General features: G+C 44.5%; 1 protein-coding gene across 1 annotated transcript; it reads right to left on the reverse strand.

Moving 5' to 3' along the window:
- Positions 1–385: 385 nt before the first annotated feature.
- On the reverse strand, positions 386–1,701 carry LOC130869957 (proteinase-activated receptor 1-like). Its single transcript, XM_057762488.1, has one exon. The coding sequence runs from the start codon at positions 1,680–1,682 to the stop codon at positions 687–689; it is 996 nt and encodes a 331-aa protein (XP_057618471.1). The 5' UTR covers positions 1,683–1,701; the 3' UTR covers positions 386–686.
- Between the last annotated feature and the right edge of the window lie 12,736 nt (positions 1,702–14,437).

Consider the following 14,437-nt stretch of genomic DNA (forward strand, 5'->3'; position numbering starts at 1 on the left):
GAAAATGTTATGTAAATTGCAAGATTTAGAACCTCTGAGGCTTAAGTAAATCTTTCCTCAACCTCCATTGTTCTCATTTGTAAATCAAGAGTAATTATGTCTACATTACAAATTGTTGTGAGGATTTGACATAGTATAAAATGACTTGTATAGTGGGAGAAACATAATGCCCAATAGTGTCTTTTGTTTGTTTCTGTTATCATTATAATCTGTAAATAAAACTAAATGTAGTAAGAGAGGGGCCCATAAGTTGGCTCATTCAGTTCTCACTCCTTGGGAGGTAACTTCTCCTACTGTCCAATTCAGTAAAACTAGAAACTACATTTCCCGGACTCCTTTGCTTTAAGGGTCTCCATAGGCAATTAGGTGCCACCAATTACAGGAGAGCATGTGGGTAGAAGCCATCTTGTTGCTCTTTCTACTGACAGAACAAAGTTGTCAAGATGGGAGTGCCCAGAGCTTACGGCTCTTAGACTCTTGGCCTACCTTGACATGCCACCAGTCTGCAGGACCCTGACTTCTGTTTACCCAGTCTTTCCAGTGACTCCATTATCATGTGACTCCTAGATTCGCCCCTTTCGGCTGTCATATTCAGGCTGATCAGAAAGTGCTCATCTGGGTTTAGTGTCAAAGGCACTAGCTGACCTCACCAAGGTTGCAGTTGAGAAGTCTCACTGCTTTCAAAATCAAAGCACAGCAACAGTTTGGGGCTGAATGCAAGGCAAGTCCTCAGCCCTCACACCCCTATTAAGTCTGGAGTTACTAGGAAGAGCTAAATCTTTGTTTAAGCCAGCCCCCTGCTGGTTCTTCTGACAGCACAGCCAAGGGTAGAGTTTTCTCTGCAGGTCTCTGCTGCATAGCCCATACACCAGAGGGTTGAAACACTGTGCAAATGCAAAGACACCAAAAAGCACCAGATTTAGAGTAAAGAAAAACACCCCACACCGCTTTCCCAAACCTATGACTATGAACGTGGGGATGACGTGTAAGCTTATCTGCAATAGATGAACGAGGACAGTTCTCCTGGCCCTGATGTTGGATCTGTTAAAATGGCCAGCCCGCTTCCCTTCTCGGTATATCAGACAGTAACACACAAGGATGACAGATAAAGGAAGGGCAAGGAAAAGCATGCCGATGACTCTGGCAGGCGTACCGTTCAAGATGACAGGACAGAGCGGGGCAGACTGGAAAACAGAGGCTGGAGGAGGGCTAGTGGCCTCTAGGAGGAATATGCCAATATTCTTGAGTAGAACAGCGGTCCAGGTTCCAGTCAGAATCCTGTACTTGGCAGACTCTACAAAGGATGGAGAGTTCAGGGGATAACAAATGGCCAGGTAAGTGTTGAGCGCCATCAAGGCCAGAGTAAGGAGGATCCCTTCTCCCACACTTAGCTGTGCCCCAAATACCAGCCAGCACAGCAGCAGGGGGCTGTTGGCCAGCAAGGCCCGCATTCCTTGGAAGACAACCCCCAGGCCACAGTATGAAGAGATGCACAGCAGGTGATGACAGAGGAGGACCAGTCGGACCTCTTTCCTCAGCTGCAGATCCTGTGACACTATTGCGATAATGACAACGGTGATGGATGTGGCGATGGAGAAAGCCACCACGTACACAGAGGCCTTCACCGTGGCCTCCAGTTTCAACCAGTCAGATATGTTGCAGCGCTCAAAGGATAAGTTCATGGTCTTCAGGGCTGACTTGGCTCCTGGAAGAGAGAAGACAGAAATGGGTGTCTCGGCCTGAAGCTCCTTGCGTGCTTTCCAGCTCCAATTTGTGCAAGGACTTCATGGTACTTTCTTCAAGGGGATGATGATTTTAGATAGTATTGATGGGGCTCGAGGAAGCTGGAGAAATCGTGCAGGGTTTCCTTTACTTAGGGAAGAGGCATCCAGGTAAGTAATAGGAAAGAAGGCTGGACGGTATATCCTGAATATTCAAAGGCTCGAGTTTGGGTCAAGAGCCAAGCTAATGCCTGTGTGTCCTTTTCCATCAGGACCATAAAGCCAAATGACTTTTTGCTAAGCATGTGTTGAGCTAATACATGCAAAGATCTAAGGAGGAAGATGGGCAAGTCATTAGCCCAGGGCCTTCGCTCCTTTAGGTCCCTAAGACAAGAGGAGGAGACTAACAGTGGTAGACTGCAGTCACGGGTGGTCATGGGTACTTTTTAGAAAGCCAACTATTCTCATAGTATTCTCTCTCCTCAGTTCCCCTGCGTGTGTCTCATGTCTCACATGGTGGTTTTATTGTGCACTTTTTACCAATGAGAAAATGAAGCTTAGGAGAGCTATAGGCTTGAGAGTCCCCCAGAGGCCCATGTACTAAAACTTTAGACCCCGAGATGGCCCTATTGGGAGATGGCAGAACCTGTGAGAGAGAGGCCTGGCTCTAGGAAATCACCGTAGCTAATAGAGGGCTTACCTTCCATGCCCAAAGTCCTGGGCTTGATCCCAACACCGACTAAAGCAGATATGGTAACGCATGCCTGTAATCACACCCTGGACAGGACAATCCAAAGTCTAAGGTCATCCTTGGCTTGGCTACACAGTAAGTCTGAGGCAAAACTGGGACTGTGTAAGACTCTGGAAGGAAGAATAAAGGGAGAGACAAAGCAAAGAGAGGGGATGGGGAGGAGGAAGGTCTAGAGCAATGGTTCTCAACCTGTGGGTCATACATAACCCCTTAAGGGGTCACCCAAGACCATCCGAAAACACATATTTACATTATAATTCATAACAGTAGCAAAATTTAGACATGAAGCAGCAAAAAAATAATTTTATGGTTGGAGGTCACCATAATATGAAGAGCTGTATTAAAGGGTCAAAATGTAAGGAAGGTTGAGAGCCACTGTCCTACACAAAGACTGGGTATTGTGGCACATGCCTTTAATGCCCGCACTTAGGAGGCAGAGGCAGACCTATGTGAGTTCAGGTCAGCCAGGTCTACACAGTTAAGTTCCAGGCCAGCCAGGATACATAGTAAGTCCATGTCTCAAGAAAAAAAGAAAAAAGAAAAAGAAAAGGAAAGGAAAGAAAAATAAAGGAAGGAAGGAAAAGAAAAAAAAAAGAAAATCCTAATCCAGAGTCCCTCAGTATTAGATTGGGTGTAGTGATTCAAAGGCCTGCCTGAGCTACACAGTAAGATTTTGTCTTAAGTAAATAAATAAACATAGACTTCCTTCTTAATTCTCTATTCCCAAAGATTGATCTCTCTCTCTCTCTCTCTCTCTCTCTCTCTCTCATACACACACACACACACACACCATAATTGTTCTTTGGAAACCACTGCACCAGCCCGGCAGTGGTGGCGCGCGCCTTTAATCCCAGCACTCGGGAGGCAGAGGCAGGCGGATCTCTGTGAGTTCGAGACCAGCCTGGTCTACAAGAGCTAGTTCCAGGACAGGCTCCAAAACCACAGAGAAACCCTGTCTCGAAAAACCAAAAAAAAAAAAAAAAAAAAAAAAAGAAAGAAAGAAAGAAAGAAAGAAAGAAAGAAAGAAAGAAACCACTGCACCCATGACTGGAAGAATCACATGAACAAATCCCACAACTTTTATGCTGCTAACAGCATCGTGACAGTGGTTCTCAACCTGTGGGTTGTGACCCCTTTGGGGGGGGGTCACATATCAGATAATATCTCTATTATGATTCATAGCAGTAGCAAAACTACAGTTATGAAATAGGAACACATAGCTGGAGGGATGACTCAGAGGTTAAGAGCGCTGATTGCTCTTCCAGAGGTTCTGAGTTCAATTCCCAGCAACCATGTGGTGGCTCACAATCATCTGTAATGATATCTGTCTGGTGCCATCTTCTGGCCTTCAGGGACACATGCAGGCAGAATATTGTTTACATAAGAGAGAAAGAAAGAAAGAAAGAGAGAGAGAGAGAGAGAGAGAGAGAGAGAGAGAGAGAGAGAGAAAGAAGAAAGAAAGAAAGAAAGAAAGAAAGAAAGAAAGAAAGAAAGAAAGAAAGAAAGAAAGAGAGAGAGAGAGAAAGAGCAATTAAATAATTTTATGGTTGGGGGTCACTACAACATGAGGAGCTGTGTTAAAGAGCCACAGCATTGGGAAGGCTGAGAACCACTGCTCTATGGAGTCAACCTCACTCACATCTTTAAGGAGCAACTCTGAGCCTGGGCCCACAGCATCAATCCCACCTCTACCCCAGAACCTCTTGTATGATTTCACTGTCCCTTGCTGATCTGAACAGAACCTCACGTGATGATTCTGCCCACAAGGGACCTTGGCAGATGAGAGACAGACACACCATGCAGACAGGGGTTAAGTGGGCAGTTTATTGAGAGAAGGGGAAACGGGAGGGAAGAGACCAGCCTCTGGGAGCAGGAGCAGCAGAAGAGAGAAGAGAGAGAGGGAGGGCTGGAGGGAAAGCAAGAGAAAGAGGAAGAATAGAGATAGGCAGAGTTTCACCTTTTAAAGGGACAGGGTACTGTCTGCCGTGCACACAGGCATGATGCTGGAGTGACCATTCTGTCAGGGCCTCAAGGGGCAGGGCCAGGCTTGCCTCAATGCTAACACCCCACCTGTCTAGTATAGAACCAGCTCTCTTCTACCAAGTTCTCTCTCTCATACCCTGCAACTAGACTCTGAGTCCCAGATACAAGGAGGCTAGGCTACTGCTGGCCGAACAGACAGTGGTCAAGGTCTTCTTGTTAACTATAACCTCCCAACAATACATGTACACACACACACACACACACACACGTAGGAGCCAGTCATGATAAGCTAAATATGAACAGAGCACCCAAAGGAAGTTCTTTACTTCCAACCATTATCACCTGCCAGAGTAGGACTCAGCCATCAATAAGTTTAAATGGAGGTCTGAATCTCAGTAGTTTACCCTGAAGCTATACCTGGTTGCAGGAAGGACCACAAACTGAGATTACCTGAGCACCACCCAAGAACAGACCATTCAAAGAAAATGCCTAATCTAATGCTGTAGATAGGATCACCTGCCAGCACACACTCACCAGGACGCCCCTAGACAAATGTCAGCCAATCAGGGGTCCTGAACCTCAGAAACCCCTCACCCCCACCTTTACTACTATAAAAACCCAATTCTAACTGAGCTCGGGGCTCTTCATTTATTCCAATACATTGGACATGCGGAGTGACCGAGTTTTCAAACTTGCATAAAATAAAGGCTCTTTGCTTTACATACAGAACTCAGTCTCCTTGTTGGCTTTTGGGAGACTTTGCCAATTTGGGTATAACATTTGGGGGCTCGTACCAGATCCCCCAAGCCCACTGGGACTACCACCCATAGAGCCTTCAACCAGCTGGTAAGTTTTCTGAGTTTTGTTTCGTGTCTCATGTCTGTGTCCCATGTCTTTCTGTGAGCTGGCCCAGGAACCGTAAGAGCCTGTAGCTGTCTAAACAGATGCGCTAAAAGATCACAGGCAGGGTGCCTGGAGGAGACATCCCCAGGACCCTTCTGCAGAGGGTGGTTCCCTTTGGTGAGACACCCGGGTAGTGGTCTCAGAGACACGTGGGTAGCAGTCTCAATTCTGTAGAGAGACACATTGGTAGCGGTCTCAGTTTGTTGAGAGACACACAGATAGCGGTCTCAGTTCTGTATAGAGACACGCGGGCAGCGGCCTCAGTTCTGTTGAGAGACAGGCAGATAGTGGTCTCAGTTTGATAGAGGGGCGGGTCATACCCTCAAAACAGTTTGAGGCTGTCGTCTTTAGTTTGGTTTGGCGCCATTGTCCTGTGTGTTGTTGTGTTTTTGTCCTGACTTAGACTGACACTGACAATATGGGACAGACTCAAATCATGACTTTTTTGTCTTTGATATTATGATCACTTACAGGACTTTAGAGACAGGGCCATAAGCATAGGGGTATATTTTCTTCGCTGCCTTCAACATTTCATGAAAAGGAGTCAGCCTTAGCCCCAAGCACAAGGCTGTGGGGCAGTGTGCTTGCTTGGATGGGTGTAGAAGGAGCTGCGGGCAGGCCTGCTTTTTGTCCTTCCCAGCTCCTGCACGGCTAGCTTAACACCAGAAATAACAACACACAAATTGTATTCATTTAAACACTGCCTGGCCCATTATATCTAGCCCCTTCTTGGCTAACTCTCATACCTTGCTTAACCCATTTCTAATAATCCGTGTAGCACCACGAGGTGGTGTCTTATCGGGAAGATTCTAGCCTATGTCCATCTTGGGTCGGAGCTTCATCGCGTCTGACCTCACTTCCCTTCTTCCCAGCATTCTGTTCTGTCTACTCCACCCACCTATGTTCTGACCTATCAGGCCAAGCAGTTTCTTTATTAATTAACCAATGACCTTCCCATATCAGATGGGTGGCTGGGCTATGCAGCCTTGCTATTGCAATGTAGCAAGGCTGCCAGCCACAGTTGTAGGAGGTGGATATACCCCAATAGGATTTCAAACACTGAACAGAGAGAATCTGGGGTTAATTGCTATGGCTTAAAGAGGTTAACATTCTTTTCCACCCATGTTGAATACCACCCTGCCTGCTTCCATGCTGGTGGATGAGTTTCCTCTGCCTGCCCTGGGGATGCGTGCCTCAACTTCTGGTCAAACCTGACCAAGGTTTGGCTCTGTAGGTCAAGGACTCTGGCTATAGGTGTTGCTGCAATGGCCATGCTGTGACACTATAGCCAGACTTCCCTCCACCGCAGCTGCCTTGATCATTCAGATCCAATGTGATATAAATATCTGTCATCATTTAGAGGGGCTGGTTACAACTTATTACTGCTTAATGTATAGGAAAAAAAAACTACTGTTGGTCTCAAATGTTTCATGCTGGTCCAGGATTTTATGCGATATAAATTTAAAGGGTTTTTTTGTTATAGTATATGCATGTTTCTGTCCTTGTTTAAAATATTGTAGCCATACAATATATCATACACCACTGAGGAAAACCACAAGAAAGACTTTGGTAAGAGATTTTATATTGTTTGGAAAATGAGAAAAATTTTGGTATGTTGTCTGGAAAGTGATGGAAAAAGCAGGAGACTAAAAAAATAGAGAAAAAATAAATTAAAGGTATATAGAAAGCTATAAAAGATCAAAAGGGGATATAAACTATGTTTGCTGTGGTTTCTCATACATGCAAATACTGAATATGCTTGTTTTGGTGAAAAGTTTGTCTATGTAAGTTTTCTTGCAAGCATGGAGCTGAGACAGAAATGGTCTGGCTATTTTTGCTGTCTCTGCTACCCATCACTGCTGTGGCCACATTTATGGGCCTGACTTCAAAAATTTATCATTGAGCTCTTATTACTAAAGTTGGGTTAGCAGAAATTCAGATGACTTTTTGGTATAGATAATGTTAAAACTGCTATATGCTGTTTTTTTATTGAAAAGCTGGCTCCAGAATTGAATTATGGCTCTTCCTTTGTTAGACCCATGTTTCATTTACATAAAATCTATGCATGGGTAATTTTAAAGAAACCATAAGGCATAATTCCATTTTAAATGTTGGATTGTCATTTTGCTGGAGTTAAAGAAAAGGATGCCACATGATTTCACCACCGTCTTGATTAAAGGTGACCACGTGGAGTGGGCCTAACCAATCTCCTAGATAGTTTGCATTGGGATAGATTTTTACATGATGACTCATGTCCCGTTCTAAAAAGGTTTTACATATATATAATTTAAAGTATTAAAGCTGCACCTCAATGTTTTTATACTCAAATGTACCTTGCTTTGCCAGCTAGACTTTGTTCATTTAAGAGTCACCCAGGTGAAAAAATAGCTAAGGTTTACAAATGTATGGCAGGACTAGAGTCCCAAAGAATGTGCAGTTGCAACAATGGACCTTAATATTTTAGAAATGCCAGTGCCAGGTGATAGTCACCAGAAGTACCAGCTACAGTGAAATGGAGCAGGCTGAGATCTAAAAGATATGCTGTGGATATGCTGTCGAGGGTGGGACCAAAGAAATACTTTATTTTTAATATTTTTGATATTGCAGGAAGATATTTAAAAGATTTTAATTTTTTAAAAATATATTTATTTATTTGTTTGTTTGTTTGTTTGTTTATTTATTATGTATACAATAGTCTGTTTGCATGTATGTCTGCAGGCCAGAAGAGGGCACCAGACCTCATTACAGATGGTTGTGAAGCCACCATGTGGTTGCTGGGAATTGAACTCAGGACTTTTGGAAGAACAGGCAATGCTCTTAACCACTAAGCCATCTCTCCAGCCCCAAGATTTTAATTTTTTAGGGAAAAAAATTAAATAAATTTATAAAGCTGTGAGGCATCAGTGCTATAAAATGTTTTATATTATGCTTTATATTGTTAATATTTGAACTTAAAATAAAAGGCTAAAAATTAGGGTCAGAGCCATAAGCACAAAAAGCTAACCAGAAATGGAAACGTTCATTTCTTGTGATGCAGAAGACAATGACCTAAACAGTTTGATAGAGGGCTCAGAACAGCGTCCAAGCCTGAATCTCAATCTTTTGGAGGTTGTTGTACAGGAATAGTCTAGGACCACCTGCATGTCAGATGTTTGAATTAAGATTCACAACATAGGCAAAACTGCAGTTGCAAAATAACAACGGGAGAAATTCTGTAATGGGAGGATCATTATAACATGGAAAACTATATTAAAAGGTAAAAGCATTAAAAATATTAACTAATGGTTTGAAAATATTTTTTCTTGTTCAAGGTCTATTCATACTTAAAAATGTATGTTTAGTCTCTTTATCTTTGCTAACTTGGTTGGGTTTAAGCTATTTGGATAAATTGAGTCATAAATTTTTGTATCGATACTAAGAGATTTGGACCTCCTCTTCTGGGGAAAGAATGTTGTTTCTACGTCAATCACTCTGGGGTAATTAGAGATTCAATGGCCTTGTTAATGATAAAGAACAGAATGCTCACACGAAAGCTGGATGAAAACTTGTTCAGCTGGTCTCCTTGGTTAACGACCTTGCTTCCAGCTCTAACAGGCACAAATGATCTTGCTTCTTATCAACAGACTGATGGCTTTTGTTCAGAATGGGTCAATACTGTTCGACTGATGGTATTGAGGTTCCAGTATCACCCCCTTGGGCCCCTGGACAGACAGGACCCATGATTGAGTTCTGTCATCAGTACTTCTGAAGGGGGAAAAAATGTAGGACCCAGGGCAGCTTTCCCAGGGCAACTTGGTATACACCTTCCAAGATGGGTTCTATAGATTAGCTGGAAGGTAAGCCTGAGTCTCAGTTTGCCCTAGGGCAATGCTAGCTCTTAGATTCCCTCCTGTTCCCATTTCACTCTGGGACCCCTTCCTTGCCTTTGCAGGAGACAGCATTGCAGCTAGATATAAACTTGTTCTGTGTTTACCCTCGGAATGACTAATTCAGTTTCTTTATTAGTTTTAATTCAAAATCATTACAGAGTGTGGAGTTCTAGTCTTGAGAAAGCTGCTAACTTATTATAGACTGTTAGGAAATACAAGTTAGTCAGTCATCTTTAAAGTGCTGATATGATTAGTTACAGGAAAAGCCTTATTTAGTTCCTGTATATGTTTTCAAAGTCAAACTTAAAACAAAGAATGAGGAAACAAAATTTGTCTAGGCAGCCCTCATACTTCAGAGATCTGCAGAATATGTCATTTAAAATATTGATTTAAAAACTTATTATATTAGACAGAGACTCTGAGATCCTAGCAGTAACCCAAGGTCTCCAAAGAAGATTATGAGACACCATGATGTCTCCACCTGGATTACGACGATGCTGACCACTGGGCGAGATGTCCCGGTGCAACACCTGCTGCCAGGACCCAGTCCAGACTGTGGACAAACAGCAGGACCCTGGAGAATTGATTGCACCACCTTTGCCTAGACAAAATACGGTCGGTCTTTTCCACGTCCCTCTTCCGCAGAAAAGGAAAAAATTCACCTGATGGGCCTGGCTTAGACAGTAAGACTGCTGTTCTGGATATTTCTGCCTCCAATGCTATGGAGACCTGGGTATAACTAATTGTATATGGACTCTGGTCCCTGTATTTTTAATAGATTTGGAAACTATTTAATCTGTACTCACTTTATTTATCCTTTTGAGATCTCTGATAGTATTAATGGCTAGGGCACTTATAGTGTCAGTTTAACAACAAAAGTTATCCAGATTCTTCCACAAATCTATAGCCAACTTGTTAGCTCATTCTAAAGCTACCATACATGGTTCTCTGGAGAGCAGAAAAATATACATGCTTCTAACCAAAATCTGTAGATTTTGCTAGGACTCAAAGGTATGAGTCTATTCCTTCTGTTTACAGACATCTGTTATGTGCTCTTTTTCTAAATTTTAACTTCTGTTCCTAGTTTAAACTCATCTCAATAGGTTTCCACTTGGCTGGCCGATGCATCTAAGCATCAGTTGCTAACTACAACCTGTTCTAAATGGTGGTGAGCCCTGAACTTCCTGAAAGCTGATGTGGACCAATCCAGCTGATATGAATGCTCCCTGTTCCTTCAATGAAGTCTGATGAGTGCCCCATTGCCTAAATTCCCTCCCTACCTTTGGTTAGCCTTTCAACCTAATTGGACCCGGATAACAACACCCCAATGTCAACTTGAAGTATTTGCAGAAAGAAACACACCGTCCCATGCTCCCTGCCCAAAATAGGTTGAAAGGTTGAGACAAGGGGGAACTCCCTGGCATGGGGGACAAGATAACTACCTATAGTGCCTGTTGATCTACTAAAACTAGGTCCAAAGTTGTCAGTTAATGGATTTGTTAATTTAAGTAGTTCCATACCTCCTTAAAACCAGGGGCAAGCAGGACCCAAGATTGGGTCCTGTTGTTGGTGCTTGTGAAGGGGGAAATTTAAGAGCCAGTCATGATAAACTAAATATGAACAGAGCACCCAAAGGAAGTTCTTTACATCCAACCATTATCACCTGTCAAAGTAGGACTCGGCCATCAATAAGTTTAAATGGAGGTCTGAGTCTCAGTAGTTTACCCTAAAGCAATACCTGGTTGCAGGAAGGACCACAAACTGAGATTACCTGAGCACCACCCCAAAACAGACCATCCAAAGGAACTGCCTAACGTTCCAACTGCTATAGATACACACTCACCGCTGCCAGTATACACTTACCAGGACACCCCTAGACAAATGTCAGCCAATCGGGGGTCCTGAATCTCAGAAACCCCTCACCGGCACCTTTAATACTATAAAAACTCAACTTTGACTGAGCTCAGGGCTCTCTGTTTATTTCAATACATTGGACATGCGGAGAGACCGAGTTTGCAAACTTGCTTAAAATAAAGGCTCTTTGCTTTTACATATGGGACTCCTTGTTGGCTTTGGGGGAACTTTGCAGATTTAGGCATAACACATGCATGCACGCACACAGACACACGCACGCACACACATACAGACCTGGGCTCACCATGGCCAGGGTTAGCCCAATGATGAGATACATATCTCTGGTATTTGATCCTGCTTGCTACCCTTCATTTTGCCCAGAATCCCAGTCATCCCTTCTGGTTTTCTCTGTCCTATTCAGCAGGCCTCCCTGTACCTGCCTGAGGTATCCCATGTCAGGCACAAACCTGCCCCATTACACGTGAGCCACGCAGTCAGCCATGATGGGACTTTAGCCAACAGTGTTCCCGGACTCCAAGCCCTGTCATTGTGCAATCTGTAGAATGAAATTCTAAAAACTGTTCTTGACCCCCCTTCCCAAATCAAAGCAGTTGCAGCTGCCATCAAGGCTGTGCTGCCCCTCCCCCCACCCCTAATCCAAAATAGCTTCTGGGAACTACAGTTGGTGAGACCAAGTGGGGACCAAGTGCTTTCTCCACTAGTCTGATACGTTTAGCACATGAATCAGTGTGACACACTGTTTTGTCATTGTTCTCAACTGGCCTTTACTGGGCACTGACACAGACAATGTCTAATCCTAAACAGTGTGGGGACAGATGGTAAAACAGTCGCTGGCTGACAAAGACTTATTGTTCAGTGAATGATGCGAATTCCAGTTTAATCGAATAATGAGGCACCAAAGACATCACGTATAGCTTAACTCCTTTCTAAACCAGTAAGAAAACCAGGGGCAGGTTATACAGAAATCAAAGCCACTGCCCTGGTTGGCTGTAGTCAGACAAGTCTTTCTGGGGAAGGGAGACTTGAATCAAGCCTTTCAAGGATTGTATCCAGAGTGTGAAGCAGGGCTGGGGTGCACGCAGGACGAGAAGAGCAAGGCAGATCCCGAACAAATTAACAGCCCGTGCCGAGGGAGAGCCACGCCTCAAATTCAGAAGATAATGAACCAGCATCCCAGGGTGAAAGCCATTTTGTAAGCAAGAAGGAAACGGTTAGGAGTAAGATTAAGAAGAGTGCGTGCCCAGATGAGATGCCTCCACCTCCTGCAGTGAGCAGTTTGACGTGCACCGGCCTGCAGACAGGCGGCAACCTGCCCAAGTATGGCTGGCTGCGTGGACACCGCCACCAGAGCAAGTGGCTAAGCCACTTTGTGTAACTGGAGCTGGAAATCTGCAGAATAAAGGAAGGAAGGTTTTATTGCTCTTATTACGAGACCCCAGGAAGATCAGTGATTTCTTTAGGATCATATATCCAGAGACTCCCTCCTACTCCCCGCGCCCCCCCCCCCCCCCCCGTCCCATTTGCATTCCTTCTCAGAGGTACATTTGCATATCAAGAGCTCTGGCAATCAGGCCCAAATAATCTGCTTCATCTACTAACCTCTTCAGTGGCAGTTCTTAGGGCCTTGTCCTTTTTCTGAAAAATTTAAAATAAGCAACACCTGCTTCCTTCCAGCCTAAAGGGTCAGTTTTGAAATAAGACTTTGGGGCCCAAAGACTTCAGTTAATTCTTATGTCTACGAATTCCCTGACAAAGTCAGGACCGGCCACTCTTTTGCAAATCTCCCGTCAGACATCTGGCCAGAGATGTCTGTCCAGACTGTACAAAGAACTGAAAGACCGAGTGTGTAGCTCAGATGGTAGAGTGCTTGCGCAGTAGGCACAAAGTCCCGGGCTCCGTCCCCTGTGCTATATAAAACCAAGTGTGGCAACACATGCTTCTAACCCCAGCACCTGGGAGATGGAGGCAGGTGTTCAAGATTGTCCTCAGCTGTACAGCAAGTTGGAAGTCAACCTAGGTTACATGAAATTCTGTCTCCAAAAAAAAAAAAAAAAAAAAAAAATGTATTTAACTAAGTAAATGGATCTCCAAATAATGGCCCCTAATCTCAGCGTACTACAGAAATGTCTGCACCCGTGGTTATTGTAGCATGATTCAAAACAACCAAGTTAAGACACTGGATGAAAAAGGAGCATGAACCCCCATAACCAGCATCCTAGAGATGTGACTCAGAGCACCTGTCCTAGTACAGAGCCACCAGCACCCTCAACCTCCTTGTCCATCAACTAAGGGATGGATAAAGAAATCCATGCCACAGGCAGGATGCAGGAGCAGGGAGTATACCAGGGAAACCGGAGCAGATGACACAGGCCCTTCCACAGAGGGCAACCGCTGCCTTGGTGTCCACATGGGGCTCTGAGCATGGGCTGAGAGCATTTCCCACTCCTCTGACCTCTGAACAGACAGCTAGGCCCCAGCAGACACTCGACTTCAGACAAAACTCAGGGCAAAGACTAGTCTGGAAGGAAGCAAAAGAAGGGCAGTGACATGTACAAAACACTGTAGCAGACGCCAGCCCAGCCACGGCTTCCTGTAAGGCAGCTTCAGGAAGTGCTGAGATCCCCAACGCATGCACGCAACAACCTATGAAGTCGGTTCTGTCCTGTCTCACTTTTTTTTTCTCTAGAAAAGAAAAGGAAGGGAGAGAAGGAAGGAGGAAGGAATGCAGGCTGGGGATAATCAGGTCCTGACCGTGACTCTCGAGTTTGCAGGTGGCTGTCCAACTCCAGGGCCCACACTCTAGAACCTGGTTGCCCCAAGTTGCTGGTGACTGACATTGAACAGATACCAAGGGCTCTCCTCACACCCTATCATTTGGTCTTCCCAAGCGACTGCAGAGACTGACCCTAAGTGGAATTCCCATCCCTCTGTCAGGAGAGAGAGGTGACATAGATGGAAAGAGATTTGTCATCTAGTGAGCACCTCCAGTACCTGGCTCAATCTTGCTGAAGTCTTTGATTCTTTCTAGAACAAGTAACTAGGACATGAAGAGGGACTCTAGGAGTACCCCCACTGAGAGTAATAACCGTAGGAAGGGGTGGGAAGAAGGTAGCCATCTGCAAGCCAAAGACAGCAGCCTCAAAGGACCATGCCTACAATCCCAGTACCCTGGAGGTGGAGACAGGAGAACTGGGAGTTCAAAGTCATCTTTAGCAACACAGTAAACTCAAGGCCAACCTGGGCTTCATGAGACTTTGTCTCAGATAGATAAAACAACAAAAAAAGGATAGTAAGATGGCTCAGTAGGTAAAGGTGTTTGCCGCCAAATCTGACAT

Source organism: Chionomys nivalis, chromosome 2 (assembly GCF_950005125.1).
Source record: "Chionomys nivalis chromosome 2, mChiNiv1.1, whole genome shotgun sequence".
In the NCBI taxonomy this organism is placed as follows: Eukaryota; Metazoa; Chordata; class Mammalia; order Rodentia; family Cricetidae; genus Chionomys; species Chionomys nivalis.